The 18,498-nt window shown below is 49.6% G+C and overlaps 1 protein-coding gene across 7 annotated transcripts; it reads right to left on the bottom strand.

Annotated features, from left to right (window-relative positions):
* Positions 1 to 544: 544 nt before the first annotated feature.
* On the bottom strand, positions 545 to 18,178 carry RRM2 (ribonucleotide reductase regulatory subunit M2). 7 transcript variants are annotated; one of them, XR_006734619.1, is made up of 12 exons: positions 17,986 to 18,178; positions 17,802 to 17,876; positions 17,341 to 17,478; positions 16,955 to 17,071; positions 16,313 to 16,446; positions 14,778 to 14,872; positions 14,515 to 14,648; positions 13,462 to 13,566; positions 13,259 to 13,372; positions 2,274 to 2,798; positions 755 to 1,246; positions 545 to 642 (listed from the first exon to the last, which is right to left on the bottom strand). XR_006734619.1 is itself a non-coding variant. In XM_045549032.1 (10 exons), exons 1-10 carry the CDS (start codon positions 18,079 to 18,081, stop codon positions 13,029 to 13,031), a joined length of 1,161 nt encoding a protein of 386 aa, XP_045404988.1. In that variant the 5' UTR covers positions 18,082 to 18,177; the 3' UTR covers positions 11,488 to 13,028. The 7 variants fall into 7 exon arrangements, 1 of the variants encoding a protein (XP_045404988.1); XR_006734621.1 differs by having other exon boundaries at positions 545 to 893; positions 1,052 to 1,246; XR_006734620.1 differs by having other exon boundaries at positions 545 to 1,315; positions 2,274 to 2,323; positions 2,703 to 2,798.
* Positions 18,179 to 18,498: the final 320 nt, after the last annotated feature.

Here is an 18,498-nt window from a genome sequence, read left to right as displayed (position 1 = left end):
ATCCCCCAGACGGTTCACACCGCACCCATGAGGTGTGAATACAACCATCCCCTCCTCTAACCCTCTAACGTAGCTCTAACCCACCACCAAGTCACACCCCAGTTAAAACTTGGGAGGGTTTTGGAATAGAGTTCAGACCCCTCAGCATGGCACTGAAAGCCCCTGAGGACCTGGCCAGGCCAACTCCAACCAAACTGAGCTGCTGGCTTCTGCAAACTCTGCTGCCAAGCACTTGCACACCTGCCTGGCATGTAAGAGCCTCCCTCCTCCCGCCCTGCCCTCCCTCCAGCCTTTACCGCGCCCCAGACTCCTACTTATCCTTCACACTTTGAGGGAAAGGCCACCTCCTCCTTGATGTCTTCCCTGATTCTCCAGCAGCCTTGGGGACTTCTGGCTGTGCACTCACACTACACTTTGCACAAGTTGCCGTCACCCCCGCCAGCCTGTGAGGGCATCACTTGCTTTCATGCCGCCCCGCCTTCCCCTCACTGGAGAGCTGGGACTTCCAGGGCAGCTGGCTGGGCCCCCTCGGCGCTCAGTGTTCTACATTTACTGACAGCAGGCGCGAGCCAATACCAGGGCCTCTCGCAGGTGACCCCCTCTGCTGCCAAGCCTCCCCAGACAAAGACGACCTCCTGCATTCTATAGAAACAAAGACATAAATAAATAGTTCTGAAAGCCTTCCATTCAAAAGCAAGTAGAACCCTTACAATTTCTCAACAACTTAGCTATTAAAAATAGGAAATCCACCTACACATGGGAACAGCGCGTCGGGATCCTTGCGGGGCCAGAATCGCAAGGTCACGCGCGTGTTTGGGGCTGAGGGAGCTGCGCGGTGTAGGAAGGCAGGCGGCTGTCGGCAGCTAGAGCTGCAGCCCGGGCCGCAGCAATCTCTGGAAGCACAGGGATGCCCATGGGGCTCTGCTAACAGCTTCATAAAACTCAGTCCCCACCACATCACGTGATCAGCTATACAAGCACAGGTTCCAGAGAAAATTGAGAAAGAGATAAATTGTGCATTAGCAAGTCGATCCGAGACCCCATCTCTGACCTTGGAAGAGCTGGAGGAGAGGTGCGGGCTGGGGCCACCGCCTCCTTCCACTCCCGTCCGCAGAGCAGAGCACAGCCAGGCCCAGAGCCGGGGTCCCCTGAGGATTCAGCCTTCCATGCAGTTTCTTGGCCCTAAAGGCCTGACGTTCCAGCTTCCAGCCACCCCTCGGGGCTCCAGGACAGTCCCCAGGAGGCCCTGTGCGTGAAGAATGACAGCCAGGTGGGCATGTGTCCAGTCAGCATCGACAGCCACTCGTGGGGCAGCCTGGGAGGACAGGGCCAAGGAGAGGAGGAAGGGAAGTGGGGGGTGGAAGCCAGCCCCCTGGCGGGCCACCACTCTGGGTGCAGGGGCTCCGGTCACCATCTCCACTAGTTTCCACAGCGGGACCCTCACATTACTGTGTCAGACACAGCGGCTCCCCCCGTGGGCCACTCATGTGCTCAGTCATTCAATAAACATGTATGGACAGAACTGAGTGTCCCACCCCACTGGGGGACAGCAGACCCCATCCCTGCCCTCAGGGAAGTCACAACTGGGAACGGGGTGTCAGAGAACCGAACAGACAAGTATGATTCCGTGTGATAAGCTGTCGGAGGCCATGGGGGCACAGCGGGGGCCCCTAATCTGGCCTCACTGGGCCTGGGGAGGTTCCTAGGGAAGGCGGCCTCTAAGTTGAGACCCGGAAGATCAGGAGCAGGTGGACGGGTCTAAGGGCCAGAGGGAAAGGCTGGGAGGCGCGTGCTCGAAAAGCTCAAGTTCAGGGAGGCTAGAGGCAGGGTTGGCAGCGTGAAGTCCACAAGGCCCAGGGCTCAGATAGGGCCCAGGCCTCCTGCATGTCACTGTGTTACATAAAGCCCCCATCCTCATCTAACGTGCTAAGATATCACCCTGGGTGCCGTGTGCTCGACAGATGGGAGAAGGGTGAACTCTGGGTGGGGCAGCCAGAGCCCGGGTGGGATATGGCCGGGCTCATCACTGGGCTGGGGGTGGATGGCAGGACCGCGCCGCCTGGGCTGTGGGCTGAGGGACACGGGAAGGTGGGAGGCTCCCTCGCCTGGCCACACACAGAACAGCAGAGGCCGGTAAGGCCCGGATTTCTGACCTGGCCTCTGGGGCCTGGGGGTGCTGTTCACTGAGCTAGGAAAGAGCAGGTGACCGCCCTGCTTACCACCTCCGCAGCTGCCCCCTCCTCCCCACCGTGAAAGTCACCATCACCTCTCACCTAGACAGATGCATCAGCCTCCTGCTTCCACCGGGACACCCGAGGGATGCCTGACACACAGAAACAGAAGAGCTCCTTTCAAGACTCAAGGATCGGAAACCTGCCCGTGCTTCTCATCCCATTCGGATCAAAATCCCAACTCTTTACCTGGGCCTACCGACAAGGCCCTGTGACACCTGCCACCCCCCACCCCACTGACCCAACCCCATCTGCCACGCCTCACTCTGCTCTGACTATGCAAAGACATTCCTGCCACAGGGCCTTTGCACTTACCCTGCCCTCTCTGGCTGAACCTCGCTTTCCTCTGCTAACCACATGGTCTGTTCCCACCTCCTCCAGTTCCCTCTCCCCACAGGAGCACGCACAGAGCCACTGCTCCTCCTCCTCCCTGCTTTCCAGGTCTTTGGAGCACTTCACCCTCTGACTCACAGCACCCTGGGTGGGTGGCGGTTTCTGTCTCCCCACCAGCGTGCCATCTCCACGACGGCCCGGACTTCATCTTTGTGCTTCGTGCTCTCCCAGCACCTGGAACAGAACACACACCCCGCACATGGCAGGGCTCCCAGTGAATGCGCCTGAAGCAACCTGCTCCTGCCCCAGGCCCCACCCCCTCCCCAACGCTATGGCCGCCTCATGGGTGCTGTTTCTGGCACCTGGAACAGCACCTGCAGCCCCACCTGCTCCTTCCTTCCTAGCAAGAAGAGGTCCAGGGCTCTTCCCCTCTTCCTTCCCACCCTCCTCCCTTCTCAGGGCTAATCGCATCCTCCTCCTTGTGACCTTGGAACCCTAAAGGGCAAACACTTTTGAGTCCAAGACGAAGCACCAAGCCCACTCCATCCAGTCACAATCACAAATATTCACTGTCTACCCACCATGTGCCCAGGCCTCTGCTGGCAGAGACCAGGGATGTGATGCAAAAGATGGATGCACCCACGAGGGGCTGGCAGTCTCCCTGGGGACGACCACACTGACATGAGGGACATCATCTCAGCCCAGCCCAAGCCCAAGTTGCATGTCACTGAGCTATGCACCAACTCTGTGAAGCTCTGAGCAGGACCCTGGAAGCAGAGGGTGGGTGGGTGGATGGCGGGTCCCAGCTCTGCCACCTACAGACTTAACCCGAGTCCCAGGGCACACAGCCCATCAGCGGCAGAGCTGGACTCGGCTGAGTCCATCAGGCCTGGAGCCAGACAGAAGGGGATCCAAACGGCCCTCCCTAGCTAGCCCTCGTGGACAGAAGCAACTGGCTCCCGGCTGCCGAAGGGATCCCAGGCCTTCTGAGCAACTTCCAGGGGCGACGGCACAGTGCGCAGACGCACGGATCACAACTCAGGTCTGCACAGCCCCGGCCCCCAGCTCACGGGAGTGAAGGGCACCGACCTCCACCTTCCCCAGGCACTTCCTCCCTAACCCAAGTCCAGGGCGCAGGCTCCCTCTGCCTCTACCCCTTCCGGGACTGGGGACAGCCATCTGCCCGGTAGATGCTTCCCCTAGGCTGCAACTGCTCACCGATATTTATTATAAGAACATTACAGGAAAATCAAAACACAAGAACAGAATAGAAAGAACTGTTCTCACTCCCACCACCCAGACGCCATTTTCATCGCTCCTTGTGCGCTACAAGCTGTCTTTGTGCATGTGCACACGTTTATGGCACTGTAACCACAGTGTACCTACAGTTTCATGTTCTGCTATTTTCATTTATTGTTATTCTGTACACAGCCTTCCACGCGGCCACAGGATCCTCACAGTTATCTATAGTGACCGGCTACCACGCCCTCCAATAACCAGCTCTCTGCACAGGCACGGGGCAGCTCGGCCCCCCACTGACCACCCACTACCCCCTGCGCCCTGGCTCCACCCTGGGCCCCTCAAGAACAAGGCCACATCCTACTCAGAGGTCATCGAACACTTTCTGCGAAGGTCTAGATAGAAAATACAGACTGTGGCAACTACTTAAGTCTGTGTTGTCCATGGAGAAGGCATAAACAAATGACTGTGGCTGTGTCCCAACAAAACTACTTACGGGCCCTGAAATTTGAATTTTGTAGAATCTTCAAATGCCACAAAACGTTATTCTTTTGATTTTTGTAAAACATTCTTAGCTCTCCTGGTCTGCTCAAAACCTGGCACAGCTGAGATGAGGCCCACGGGCTTAGATTCCTGACCTTGGCCTCACATGCTCGGCTGGTGTTGGAGGGCTTGGGGTGACAGAATGAGGACCCAAGGAGTCGGGAAGGTGCAAGTGAGAAACCAAAGGGAGCCCCAACAGAAGACTCCTCTGTGTTCCCAAAAGCTCTAGGACTTGTTTCCAATTCCCCAGAACCCAGGACAGCTCAACCCGCCAAATTCCCTGGAACAAGAGAGAAGCAGAATCCTGGGACCACAGCCAGCAAGACAGGAAGGAGCAGACCCCAAATCCACCTACTGTCCCCCCAAAGGAGTGACTCAAGGCTTCAACACCCTCACTCCCAGCCGGTTTGTTGCCAGCTCATAGCAGTGAAGTCCCCTCCCAGGCCATGTCCCGGGAATCTTTTTTTTTTTTTTTTTTTTTTTTTTTTTTTGAGACAGAGTCTCACTTTGTTGCCCGGGCTAGAGTGAGTGCCGTGGCGTCAGCCTAGCTCACAGCAACCTCAGACTCCTGGGCTTAAGCGATCCTACTGCCTCAGCCTCCCGAGTAGCTGGGACTACAGGCATGAGCCACCATGCCCGGCTAATTTTTTTGTATATATATTTTTTTAGTTGGCCAGATAATTTCTTTCTATTTTAGTAGAGACGGGGTCTCACTCTTGCTCAGGCTGGGGGAATCTTTTTTTAATGCAAGGTGGTCTCCCTTGTCAGGAAAGAAAGATCCTTCTAAAATGGACATCAGACTTCCCTCTGTGGCCTCTAACATTCTAAACGATCTCTTAGAAGGAAAATCCAGCCTTTGTCAATACTAACTCCCACACGTTGAGCCTCTCAAAAATGCACCAGATTAATCCCAGAGACAGAAGTGGACCAGTGGCTGCCCAGGCCTGGGCGGGAGGAGACAGGGAGTGACTTAGTGGGTGCCGGGTGTCTTCTGGAGTGAGGATTATGGGGTGGCTGCACCTATCTGTGACTACATTAACACTAAAAACCAGCGTATACTTTAAATGGATAAGCTGAATAGTGTGTGAACTGTATCTCAAGAGCTGTTCTAAAGAATGCCAGGCACTCTCCACTCATCTAATTCTCACAAGCCCATTTGCTCCGGATTTAGTCCTGGTTCTCAACATGGAACCGAGACCGAGAGGTGATGTGACACCTCCCAAGGTCAACCTTCTCACAAGTGGCGAGACTGGCTCCAGAGATAGTTCTCAAGAGGGAGACCTTTCTAAAGCGTTTGCTGTAGCTGCCCCTGCACTAACAGGAGCTGTGGGCTCTCAGTGGCACAGAAATGTCCTTTAGCAACTGACACTGGACTCAAGAGATTAGGGTTAGGGGGTCCAAGGGAGGCCAGAGCAGCCCCAGGGCCTGTTCCCAGGCTTCCAAAGCAAATCCCTCCTTAGCTCAGTCCTGGGGGCCCCTGAAGAGGCCAGACTCCCCTGCACTGGAGGGGAGGAATGGCTCAGGGTAAGCCCTTACCCAGAAGCAGCTACTGCTCCAGGGCTTTCTGGAAACAGCTGGAACCTTCCAGCTTTCCACCTCCAAGGTCACTGCTTCTCACTCACACCCATTCCCAAGCCTGGGATCGCATTTAGTTACTTGAGTACCTCTCACCTTCCCTACGTAGCCATAAGCCACCTTCGTAGTGCTGTGCAGCACAGCGCAGGCCTGTGACCCTTACTAGAGCCCCTGGTCAAAAGCCTGGGCTGGTGTTATCCCACCCCTGCCCTCCCCTCCCCAGGGCCATGTTGACAAGGTGCAAAGCAGAGCTCAGCCCCCACCCCTATGGGGAGGAGGAAGGCAGGAGAGGGACAAACTTCCCACCCACAGGGCTCGCTGACCAGCATGAATGAGGCTGGGATGCCTGTTCCCTCAAGTGTGCGCAGTAAGGGACATGAGGCCCTGCTGAACTTGGACTCCCAGGTTCACGCCCTGGTCAGCCACTGCTCATGGTGTGATCCTCGGTGAGGTGTGTGACCTCCCTGAGCCTTGTGGCTACACCTATAAGAAAGGGATGATGACCTCTGCCCCAGGGTGGTCGTGCAGATCAAATGGATTCCGTGGGTTCTGTTCGGGTGGAACTCTGCTGCATGTGGCAGGAAAATCAGCCTTATTCTATTCTGAATTTATTGGCTTACTTAAGTGAAAAGTCTGGGGTGTGGACTTGAGGTTTGGCTGGGTTCAAGAGGTGAAGTGTCACAGGGACTGTTTCTCCGCAGATCCGGTCGCCTTCCCCCAGGGTGGGCTCCACTCTCAGGCAGGCCATCCTCTCCGCTGCAGCAGCCCCCGACCCTCTGCCCACCAACTCCAAGGCCAGGAGAAAGAGCGCCGCCTCCTCTCCCCCAACCCCCAAATTGAAAGCAAGACCCAGGCCTGGCTCAGGTGGCAGGAACTGTGGCTGGGCACTTCTGACAGAGGGCATAGGGGTCAGTTGGTGGCCTTGGGAGAGCCAGCCTCTTCAAGGCCACACCTACTCCTGAGGCACACCTGCCATCGTGTCCACCTAATTCACCTTATTCAGAGGGTCCAGAGTGAGGTCTTTTCTAGGTCACTGGCAGCCTTGGCTCCAGTCCTTCAAATTCACAGGCCCACCCACACCCAGGAAGGCTCCGCCTGTCCCAGGCTGAGGACCCAACACCTCCACTGCAGCGTGTGCTGAGAACCAGTCTGTCACTGGTGACAGACTTTCCACCTGGTGTCATCCCAGCCTTAACAACCCCCCACCCTGCCCCGTTGGTCCCTAGGCTACAATGTAGCCAAACTGCATAACTCGCACCATTCTCTTGTGAAGGGCCATTCAATTACACCCTGCCCCTTCCAGGCTGGCCCCTGGAGGCACACTTTGGTAGTCCTGCTAAACAGAAGGATGGAGCAGCTTCTCATGTCTCGTAGGAATGTGTGAGCTTCTAAGCAATCGCATAGAGACACAAAATTCTCTGCAACTGGCTTAAAAGCAAATCCAGGGGCTATGTACAGGACCAGGGGAGGACAATGAGTGAATAAAAACAGTGACTAAGGTCAGCACCAAGATGAGACATGGCTTCCTCTGGTCACTGAGCCAAGGACTCCATTGGTCCCCGGGGAGGCCAGACTATGACATAACACCCAGACACTGCAGAGACCATGCTGTCTGGTGCAGTTACCACCCTTGTATCTTCCCAGAGGATAAATTGTTCTTTAGATCAGTAAGTTTTATTTCTAATAAGTCTTTTTGCTTTCATGTCCTTTTTTCTTATAATGCCAGTGTTTAGCATAAATTTTTCCCCCTCTTTATCCATCCTTTTATATTCTTTGGTATGTAGCTTCCAGCTAACATTCTTCTAATTGAACCTGATGTTTCTTTTAACTGGCTAGTCTACTTACATTTATTATGCTTATGGTTTTGATAAGCAGGTCATCTCATTCCATGCGTTTTTTTCTTTAGAGACAGAGCCTCATCCTGTCACCCAGGCTGGAGTACAGCAGTGTGATCACAGCTTACTACAATGTCTAACTCTTAGGCTCAAGTGATCCCGCTGCCTCAGCCTCCCAGAGTAGCTGGGAGTCCAGGCATCAGCCACCATGCCCAGCTAATTTTTAAAAACCTTTTTGTAAAAACAGGGTCTTGACATGTTGTCCAGGCTAGTATCAAACTCCTGGCCTCAAGCCATCCTCCTGCTTCAGTCTCCCAAGTGGCTGGGACTACAGGCGAGAGCCACAACACCCAGTTTCCATTTGGTTTTATCAATGCTTAGAGTCACTGAGGCCCTACCTATATCTTTCCTCATCATCCTTTTTTTGGTTTAATCCTTTACTTCATAAAGTATATTCTTTAGAAATTGTTTTGGTGAGGGGATGTGAATAGCAAAATCTAAACATATATTTATCTTACTTCTGAATAATAGTTTAGCCCAGTAATTACAGCATTTAAGATATGATTCTTGTGGCTTCTGTGGCTGTCGAAATTTACTTAGTTTGATTGTTCCTTTGTAGGGAACATTCCTTTCATTCTTGTAAACTTCAGCGTCTGTATGTTCTGCAGTTTCAGTCATGAGTCTAGGTACGAACTTTCAATGATCTGACCTGGGATTTGTTCAGGGTTCCAGATTCTGAGGATGAGTCAGTCAATTCTGGAAAATCATTGGTCATTACCACTTCAAACACTGCCTATCCATTCCTTCCATCCTTCAAACTCCCTTTAAAATGTGCACACTCCCATTCTGTTTGTCCTTTCCTATTTTCCACCTACTTTTGGATAATTCCTTCAGACATACCCTTTCGGTTCAGACTCACTCCTCAGCTGTATCTGACCTTGTATCCCCTCCGGAAATGGCAAGGAGACACCACAGATGTGTTCCCTTTACATCCGGACGGACACCAGGAGGGCTCCTCTGCACCCACGGACTGTCTGGTCTCAACAGGTCAATCCCCCCAATCCCACTGCCCCAAAGCCACAGCCACACACGGACAGAGGCTGGGCCTGTCTTGCTCAGCGGTGACAAGCCGTCACCAGGCCCTCCAAACCAACACTGGCAGGGCCACTGATGCTCAAAAAACATACAAACAGCGTATCAGCTCCTGGCCCAAGGGTATTCGCACACCCATTTGGCCCCTGCTCCACAAGGACGTCCTTAGCTTGGGTCCAAGGCCACAGCAGTGCCTGGCAGGCACAGGGAAAAGGTTTTCACAGGGCTGCTCTCAGCTGCCAGGCCTGGCCACTGCACTCGAGCAGGGCCCCGACTGTACATGTGAGGGGATATAACCCTTACACAAGCATGTCTAGAGCTCACACAAATTAAGAAAATGAGCTGGACTGCCTTTTCCAGAAGTGGGATCCAGGCACTGGTAGTTTTTTAAAAGCCCCCAGGTGATTATAACGCAGTCAGGACTAAAAACCACTGGTTACGTCACAAGTCCATCCCATCCAGAATCTACCAGGGATAATCTTGTTAAAACTGCAGGCTCCCTGGTTGGTAGGTCTGGGGTAAGGCCCATGAGCCTGTATCTAATGAGTACTCTGCAGTATTATATCTGTGTCTAGCTGACCCCGTGGTCTGACCACACCACGCCTGCTGCAGCCCTCCCTTGAGCACCGTGGGAGGGTACAACATGGGCAGCTGGTGCAGGTGGGGAGGACGGGACCGCAGCAGCCCACAGGGAGGCTGTTCTAATAGCTGATGATCCTCCTGAAGCACGACAGGCTGGACTCCCCAACAGGCCTGCAGCCAACCCGACATTCATGGAGCGCCTTTGGGGTGCAAAGGCAAAGCCCTCTACAAAGTTCCTCTGGGACACAGCACATGCCTTTGCCAATGACATCATCCACCCCAGAACACTTCAGCTCAGACTACTGTATTTCCTCATTCACCAGGCGCCCCTTGAGTGCCTGATCCTTGAAGGCCTTGTGCTAAGACACGCAGAGATGGATAAAAACCTGTGCCCACAAAGACATTCTGACAGGGAGGAATCTTCATGAGAATCACACAGGAGTCACATGAGCCCCAACGCACCCATCGCAAACTCACCTTCTCCGTGAGACCTCTCCTAATCACTCCCACCCATCTCGCAATTCTGTGGTTCCTCCCCAATATTGGTTCCATGACTCCATCACCACGTGACACTTCAGACCTACTCCCCTCTAGGACTAAACCTGAAGTTCTCCTCTCTAAGCTCCACAGGGGTGGGACTGCTCCTCCGGCTCACTGCCCACCTCCACACCGAGAACAGCACCCGATGAGCTGTTTGTCAGATGACCAAGGAACCAAATGGCAGTGGCATGTGCGACACACAGGGATAAATGATTGGTCTGGGAATGGACAGGTGTCATGACCTCTAACAGGCCTTGTGCAGGTGGGTGGGATTTTGAATCTGGAAAGGGCATTTCTAGACAGAGGGACTGATTCAAACCCACGCGGAAGTCCACACAGGTCAGTGGCTAAGAGAGCACAGAGCAAACTCCAGCTGTGAAGGCCTGTGGCCCCATCTGTTGTGCAAACAGGAAGACAGGCCCAGAGGTGGCTTGCCCATGGCTGGGAAGTTCCACTCAGTCCTAGCTTCACATGTGCCATGTAACATCACCTTTCAGGTGTACCTGTCTCCTATACACCTTGTGCTAGAACAGGCAGGAGGAAAGTCTCCTCCCCACAACTGATGAAAAGTGAGCTCACAACCCTTTACCGAAAGTAATTTTTTCTTTCTGAATTAAAATACAAATTTTATCAATCAAGGAACTGACATAAGATCACTGTTTGCCACTTGTGCAGTATTAAATTTTGAGACTGAAATGCTGTATGCCTGTGGCCCAACCCCCTGGGCCGCAGCCCGGTGCCAGTCCTGGGCCTATTAGGAACACTGCTGCGCGTGACAGCCTGAGCCGCCCCACCCCCCACCCCCACCCGTGGAAAAATGGGAAAACTGTCTTCCCTGAAACTTAGGAACTGGACTGCACAGCAGGAGGGCGAGCGAAGCTTTATCTGTATCTTACAGCTGCTTCCCATCACTCTTGCATCACTGCCTGAGCTCCGCCCTCCCCCATCTGTGGAAAAATTGTCTTCCATGAAACCAGGTCCCTGGTGCAAAAAAGTTGGGACTTATGCTAAAAATTTGATTCCCTTTCAACTGATCAGGAAAAAAATCTGAGTTGGCAGAAGTTAGTCCACACATTACTCAGCTAATGGGAAATAGAATCCTAAAATCTGATTCCAACTTCCGCCTGTACCTGACAATGCAAGGCAAAGCCTTTATTCATTTTAGTGTTGCACAAGTGTAAGGATCATATAATCTGGACTTGTTAACTTTAGGTAACAATAATTTCATTTTTAGACATACAGTCTTGCTCTATTGCCCAGGCTAGAGTGCCGTGGCGTCAGCCTAGCTCACAGCAACCTCAAACTCCTGGGCTCAAGCAATCCTTCTGCCTCAGCCTCCCGAGTAGCTAGGAATAGCAGAGACAGGGTCTTGCTCTTGCTCAGGGTGGTCTCGAACTCCTGAGCTCAAGTGATCCTCCTGCCTCAGCCTCCCAGAGTGCTAGGATTACAGGTGTGAGCCACCACGCCCAGACGGTAACAATAATTTAAAAGATAGGAAAGGGTTTTGTTACAGGAACTTCAAAATTGACTATTTATACAGTAAATGAAGGAAACTAACAATAAGTCATTGGACAAACAGCCAATATACAATACAATCAGTTAACAAACGGGGCCAAAAGAACATGTTATCATGCATCATCTTCCATGTGATGTCTCAGCTTTTTATTTTTCCAAACATAAAGGCAGATTAATTCAAACTAGTTCTATATCTATTAGCTTATGCTATCTTCTGAAATTAATTTAAATGGATTATTAATAACTCATACAACGCTAGTTTTCTACTGAAGTTTGAGAATCTACCAGATGATGCTCAGATTTAGACAAATGTTGGAACTGCATAAAGCAATGTTTAGTCAATTATGAACTTAAAGACACTATTGGGTCTTTTATCTCAAAGCATAAACTATAGGTAAAATCTAAAAGGATATACACACTAAAAAAATATTTTCCAATTTAAATGATATAGTAAATATAAATGAATTAACTCTCAACAGTACATACTTATATGCAAATTAAACAAAAGCAGAATAAACAACTCTTAGGAGAGCCAACTTCAATCCTGATTTTATCACTTAACAAGAGCAAGATCTTAGGCGAGTCATTCCATTCGAGGATGACTATAAAATTTACAATAATACCTTAGGCTCCACCTAAGAAAACTCTTCAAGGATATTTTCATATCAGCTAGAAGTTGGGGAAAATTCAATTTAAAAAAATAAATTGTATTTTCTCCCCCTCATACATATTGAAAACCAGGCCCCTAGCAGTCAGCCCAGATCATCATTCCTAATGATTTGGGTTAGAAGATCCTTGCCCTAAAAGATGACCCTTTATCTTTTATCCCACAACACTCTACCCAGGCTACAGGATAAAGAACACAACCTGTCTTCTATGTAGCACCAAGAGACTAATATATAGGTATGCCCAGGATTGACTTTAAAGTCGGTTAAAGAGTATTTCAATTCATTAAAGAAAATAAAGCTTAGAAATGGCATGCTTAGTCTACACAGGTTTAACTTATTTTGTAATAGTCAGTTGGTAAATTTCAAATTGGCTCTTATTGGTAGTAAACAGAATACTTTGCATTTGGTGTAAAAACCAAATAAATCAGGCTAGACCTGACAGTATGAACAATGTTATTCTTTGAGAAAGTGCAAGTTTTATATACAAACAAGTTAAGTAAACTTTAAAATATGGTCTGAAGCAGGGAGGCTGCATCTTTCAACTGCCTTGTGGCATAAGTGAATGTTTAATTCTGCTGGGCCACACTCACTAGGGTCTCCACGATATAAAGACAAGGTTGCCACTCTTACTGTTATGGTGAAATCGTAGCCTGTAAAAACGGACAATTTTTATAATACTCTTTCCTTCTAGGTGCTACTACTAGTATTATTAATAAACAGGACTGATTTTTGAGGTAGCTACACAGTTTTAAAGATGGTGTTAATGAATATTTTGGATAATTCAGAGTGTAGCGGGTTAATAAACTTCAGCTGATTTTTTTTTTTTTTGATGAGAAGGAAAAATCAGCAAAATTAAGGGCACATCTCCAGTTCATTTAGAAGTCAGCATCCAAGGTAAAAGAATTCTCTGTTGGACTTGACATCACTCCCATCCTCTGATATTCGCCTACTCTCTTCTCAAAGAAGTTAGTCTTTCCTTCCAGTGAAATATTCTCCATAAAGTCAAATGGATTTTCTACTCTGAACACCTGAAAAGGTTCACATCAAGATATAAATACAGAACAACAATTTCAAAAGAAGCAGAAGGGTATAAACAATACTTTACCTTGCTGTAACCCAGTTCCAGCATAAGTCTGTCTGCCACAAACTCAATGTACTGCTTCATTAACATGCAATTCATCCCAATGAGCTTCACAGGCAAGGCCTCAGTGAGGAACTCCTAGGGACCAAAATATAGCTTCTAAATACCACTGAAGCAAAAAAGCATCCAGCAAGCACTAGAGGGACCCATACACACCACCTACTTACCTGCTCTATCCTAACAGCATTGATAATTATTTCTTTTACTCTCTGCTCCGACGGTTTATGTACCAGGTGTTTGAACATCAGGCAAGCAAAGTCACAGTGTAAACCCTAGAAGAAAACGTTCAAGATCACGAAAGTCAAAAGACTTTGGCAAGAAATATGAAAATGCTATATCTTTTTCTGCATTCTCCTTATACAACTTGCTCAGCCTTACTGAGAGCATTGAAACTGTCAAAGGGAAGATGACTTCAACTGCTGATGCCACTGAGGCAGGCACAGCCCCACCCAAGGCCCTGAATGCTACCACCTAGATAAGGACCAGGCAGGTCTATTCCTCTGTGTAGTGGCAAGAGGAGCCATAACTTTTGCTCAAAGTATTCTTTCTATAGCTGTGAGCTCCAATTTTGGCACTACCCCCTGCAGGAAAGGCAAACCTCAGTGGCAAGGCTAGCTAGTTTTTAGATGCTCAGGAAATCTGATGCAATTTTAAGTGAGTCAAGTCTTAGTGTATGAAACTCTGATACGATTCAAAGCTTCTGTCCCTACACAGGAAGGAAGATCTTCCTGTAAGGTGAGATCAAGTATTTGATATGCCCAGTGGGCTCCAAGTATAGTAGGGTTCATGCTCCCTGCCTTTCAAATGTGACTTAAACCTAGGCACTTTTTACCTTCCTTTCCTCAGTTTAATCCAAGAGTATTCAAAGACACTGGACGAAAATGAACCCTCATTTCATTGAGATGCTTATCATGAACTCTGAAGTAGAACAGGATCACATATAATACCAGGCAAGAATAATAAAACATCCCTTTAAAAAACCCCATCAAGTATTTATAGTTTTGTGCATCCCAGCCTGTAGGGCAGTATGTATATACTAATGTATTATATTGAGAATGCAAGTATTTCCTTCTTTGCTGAGTATGCACATGGTTGAACTCACATATTAAATGTGGAAATGCCATCTGATAGCTTGGGTCCCCTTCAGTGAACAGAAGAGCATGCCTAAGAGTTGTGGATGTTTAGGGAACAAGCCAGCCTGTTATTTCATTTAGACTCACCTCGTCTCTGCTAATAAGTTCATTGGAAAATGTGAGGCCGGGCATCAGTCCTCGTTTCTTGAGCCAGAATATCGATGCAAAAGAACCAGAAAAGAAGATGCCTTCCACTGCAGCAAAGGCTACAACACGTTCTCCTATTTAACGGTTAACAGCAAAATGTTTCTAGTGAGTAACTGCTGGTATTTGTAGGAAGGGCCAACAACCCAGTAACATTACTTAAAAAAATGAAGCTCAGGTTTAAGTAGGGTCAAAGGTCTCCTTACCATAGGTAGCCTCTTTGTCCCCAATCCAACGCAAGGCCCAATCTGCCTTCTTCTTAACACAAGGCATCGTTTCAATGGCATTGAAGAGATATTCCCTAGTAGGCATATATAGCATCAGCAATTACAACATCACAGACAAGACCTCTGATCACAAACTTCTAGATAAGAGTGCTGAGACAAAGGCCAGGTTCGAGTACTTGCCAATTCTTTCCCCAAAAGAACTCACACTGAAAAGTTTTCTCCTTACTGGTTAGCTTCTCCCTCTAGTGTTCCTTTAGAAACCTCAACATTCATTTATGTTGACTAATACAAGTTTAGGTACTCTGTAGTCCACACTGAGCTCCAAGGTCTATGAACACTAAAACTTAGTCCATTATACCAGGGGCAATACTGCCTTCATTATTTCAAGTCCAGATCACAGTTCAGAGCCCCTATCTTCTTTAAATTTGAAGAACCATAAAATCTTAACTGCTATGCTGTTACCCCACTAAGTAAACAGCCCCAAAGACTATCATTGGGACATTATTTGGGACCCAACTGCCACATCTATAATTAAATCAATAAACTAAACCATCTAAGATTGTTTCCTACTAGAATTCTAAGCTACCCCATTGACCCCAGATTAGGAAAGCAAATTGGTGGGCCTGACACCTACCTGGGTCCTCCTTACTACCTTCCTCTGCTTCCCTTCATCCTGGTGCCCACCCTGGGAGTCTACTTATTTCCCAGCCTATTCCCACCCAGATGGCCGTGTGTTCTTGAAGCAAAGGTCACCAGATACTGGGCTCCTTCTGTTCTTTCCATCTTAATGCCCTCCCTCCTCTTTGAGGGACTTGGCCTGCCTGTCCCATGTTCTTGAGGCTTACCCGCCCCCGACTTTCCTGATCCCACCCGTCATACCCCCAATCTTGCCTCTACCTTTTCTCATTTTTGTCTACAGGTTCAAATCTCCTTACTCACAAAGAGTTTCCTCAGACCTTTCAACTTCCTGCTCATTTTCCCTCTTCACACGCTTCCATGTAGTCTGCAATAGCCAGTTTAGGCTTCAGCTTTGCCACTTTCACCCGTACAAGGCTCCTTCCCCTAAAGCTGACCTTGCAAGCTCCTTAAGGGACAAGTTCTCTCTCGCCAGCCCCACATTCTAAGTTCTCAACAGGTTTGTCACAGGAATAAAAAGACTGTCAAGACCTGAGTTTTACTTTATGTCATACCCAGCACCGAGGGATTTCTTTCTTTCTTTTTTTTTTTTTTGTTTTTTCCTTTTTCAACACAAGATAGGGAGAAATAGGGATGTTTTTTCAAAAAGCACAGGCACTAGATTGGTTGTTCAACTGTACACTCATAACTTTAAGTGAATGACTAATAAAGTGAATTTAGGCTCCTTGCTAAGAGCAGACATGCCCATGGGTGCTAGAAACATCTATGACTGCTTAGTCATTCTGGAGTCCTTTTTATCCCTGTATGAACTAAAAAACTTGAAATAAAGTTAACAATTAGTGAGCCCTCAACATCTTGCACACCACTTGAACACTCACCTTTCTTTGGAATCTTTAATGTAAGTATCAATAAGGAGACTATACATTTCAGAATGTATGTTTTCCATGGCAATTTGGAAGCCATAGAAACAGCGAGCTTCTGTAATCTGAACTTCTTGGCTAAATCGCTCCACCTAGTGGCAAAATATAAAAGTTACGCTTGAAGAGAACAGTCAATGGAAACTGGTATCACTCCAGTCCCTTCTTTGTACCAGTATAGTTTGTTTCTATATATATTTAATACAATTTTTCACAATTCAGTGTAGCACTTGATTATTAATTCATTCTTTCCTAATCCATAGCAAGAAGGATCCATTCACAAGATATATGCAACCAAATTATTAAAACAGCAAAGCCACAAGAAGAAAGAGCAAACGTGGCCATAAGGAGTAAACCTATTACTACCACTTAACATCGCCTTTGAGCTTCTCCAGTCAGGGAAAATATCATAAGGAGAAATAAGTGCAAATTGGGTTGCAAAATACGAATTGCCATGTAACATACATATGTATATATGTGTACACACACACACACACACACACAAATATTCAGTGTGGAAAAATTAAAAAGACAAAAGCAACCTAGTTCTCTAGGTCTACGCTAAATCTTCAAGTGAATGAAAGTTGTTTTTTGGAAACTCACCAAGTTTTCATTCACTATGCCATCACTCGCTGCAAAGAAAGCCAGAACATGCGATATGAAATATCTCTCCTCAGGCTTCAGGGCTTCCCAGTGCTGAATGTCCTTGGAAAGATCCACCTGAGGTTAGAAGTTCACAATTTTAGCACAAAGGGAAGAGATTCAAGCCTGCAGGACCTCACATTAAAGCACTTTCAAATTTTAAGTCTACCAGCATGACCTGATGAACATACCCTTCACCTACAGAGCTCCCTTTGCCAAATAAAACATCTAACATCCTCAGTGGGCAACCATCCCCCAAAGGAATCTAAGTACATCTCCGACAAGTTATAACCGCCCCTGCAGGAGTCTTCCATAATCCCGCCGTGCACGTTCCTGAATCCGATTACCTCCTCGGCCGTCCAAAAGGAAGCCTCAGCTTTCTTATACATTTGCCAGATATCATGGTATTCGATAGGAAAGATGACAAAGCGGTGAGGGTTTTCTCTCAGCAGTGGTTCATCCTCCAGGACGGGTACTTTAGTTTTCTGGTGGGGAAGAAAAATAACAGAAAATTTAAGTACAGGGCGAACCACATAAAATTGCCATTTTTCTCGGCCAAGTACCTTCAATGGGCATTTCACGTGGCTCGATGCATAAATGTTCACAGTCACACTGCATTCCCTATGCAACATAAGAGGAATAGACTCTAGGACTAGAGGGAAATGTCCATATGCACAGAGGAGGTCATTTCAGGGCGGGTACACTTTGGCGGGAAAAGCGCGCGGCGCCGAGGAGACAATGCGGTTTTGGCGCGGAGACGCTCCGGAGTCCTCAGACTTCCTCTCCCGGCCCCACGCCCGCCACTCACCGGCTCCTCGGGCTCCTGCAAGATCCTCCTCGCGGTCTTGCTGGCCAGGACGCGGGTCCCGTTCAGGCCCGGGGGCTGCGGGGAGACGCGCGTGAGGGGCTGCGGGGTGCCCTCCTCACCCTCCCGCGGGGCGCGCCCGCAGCCCAGCGCCCGGCCCTACTGCGCCTGCGCGCCGCGCGCTCACCGTGTTCTCCTTGTCGGCGAGGCTGAGCCCCTTCAGCGGCGAGACCCGCAGCTGCTTGTCCCCGATGGGGGCGAGCGGGACGCGGGCGGAGAGCATGGCGGCGGGCAGGCAGGCTCGGCGGCGGGGAGGTGTCCTCGGCGGCGGAAAGCGCAGCTGCAGCAGCGGCGAGGGGCGCAGGGGCTGCGCCGCGCTCCCGCGTCCTTAAATGCACTATGCCCTTCCCCCCTGCCTCTCATTGGATGCGCCCCCTCCGCCGGCCCTGGCACGTAGCCAGCCAGAAATTCAAGGACCTGCGCGGGAGAGTGCGCCGCACGCCTTCGGGGGACCTCCAGGGACGCCCCCAGGACCTCCCCAGACCCCTCGGACGGCTGGTTGGGTAGGGACGCCGCTTCCCGGCCCCCGCGGGACCCCCGGAAAAAAGGCTGCAGCCCCCGAGTATCTCGGCCACCTTGGCACCCATGGGCTCTAACCGTTAAGGATTATGCGAGGGAGGCCCGGTGATTGGAGCCCGAG

This window comes from Lemur catta, chromosome 4 (assembly GCF_020740605.2).
Source record: "Lemur catta isolate mLemCat1 chromosome 4, mLemCat1.pri, whole genome shotgun sequence".
NCBI classification, from domain to species: Eukaryota; Metazoa; Chordata; class Mammalia; order Primates; family Lemuridae; genus Lemur; species Lemur catta.
Note: the sequence above shows the minus strand (reverse complement) of the source record. Positions and strands in the feature narration are given on the sequence as shown.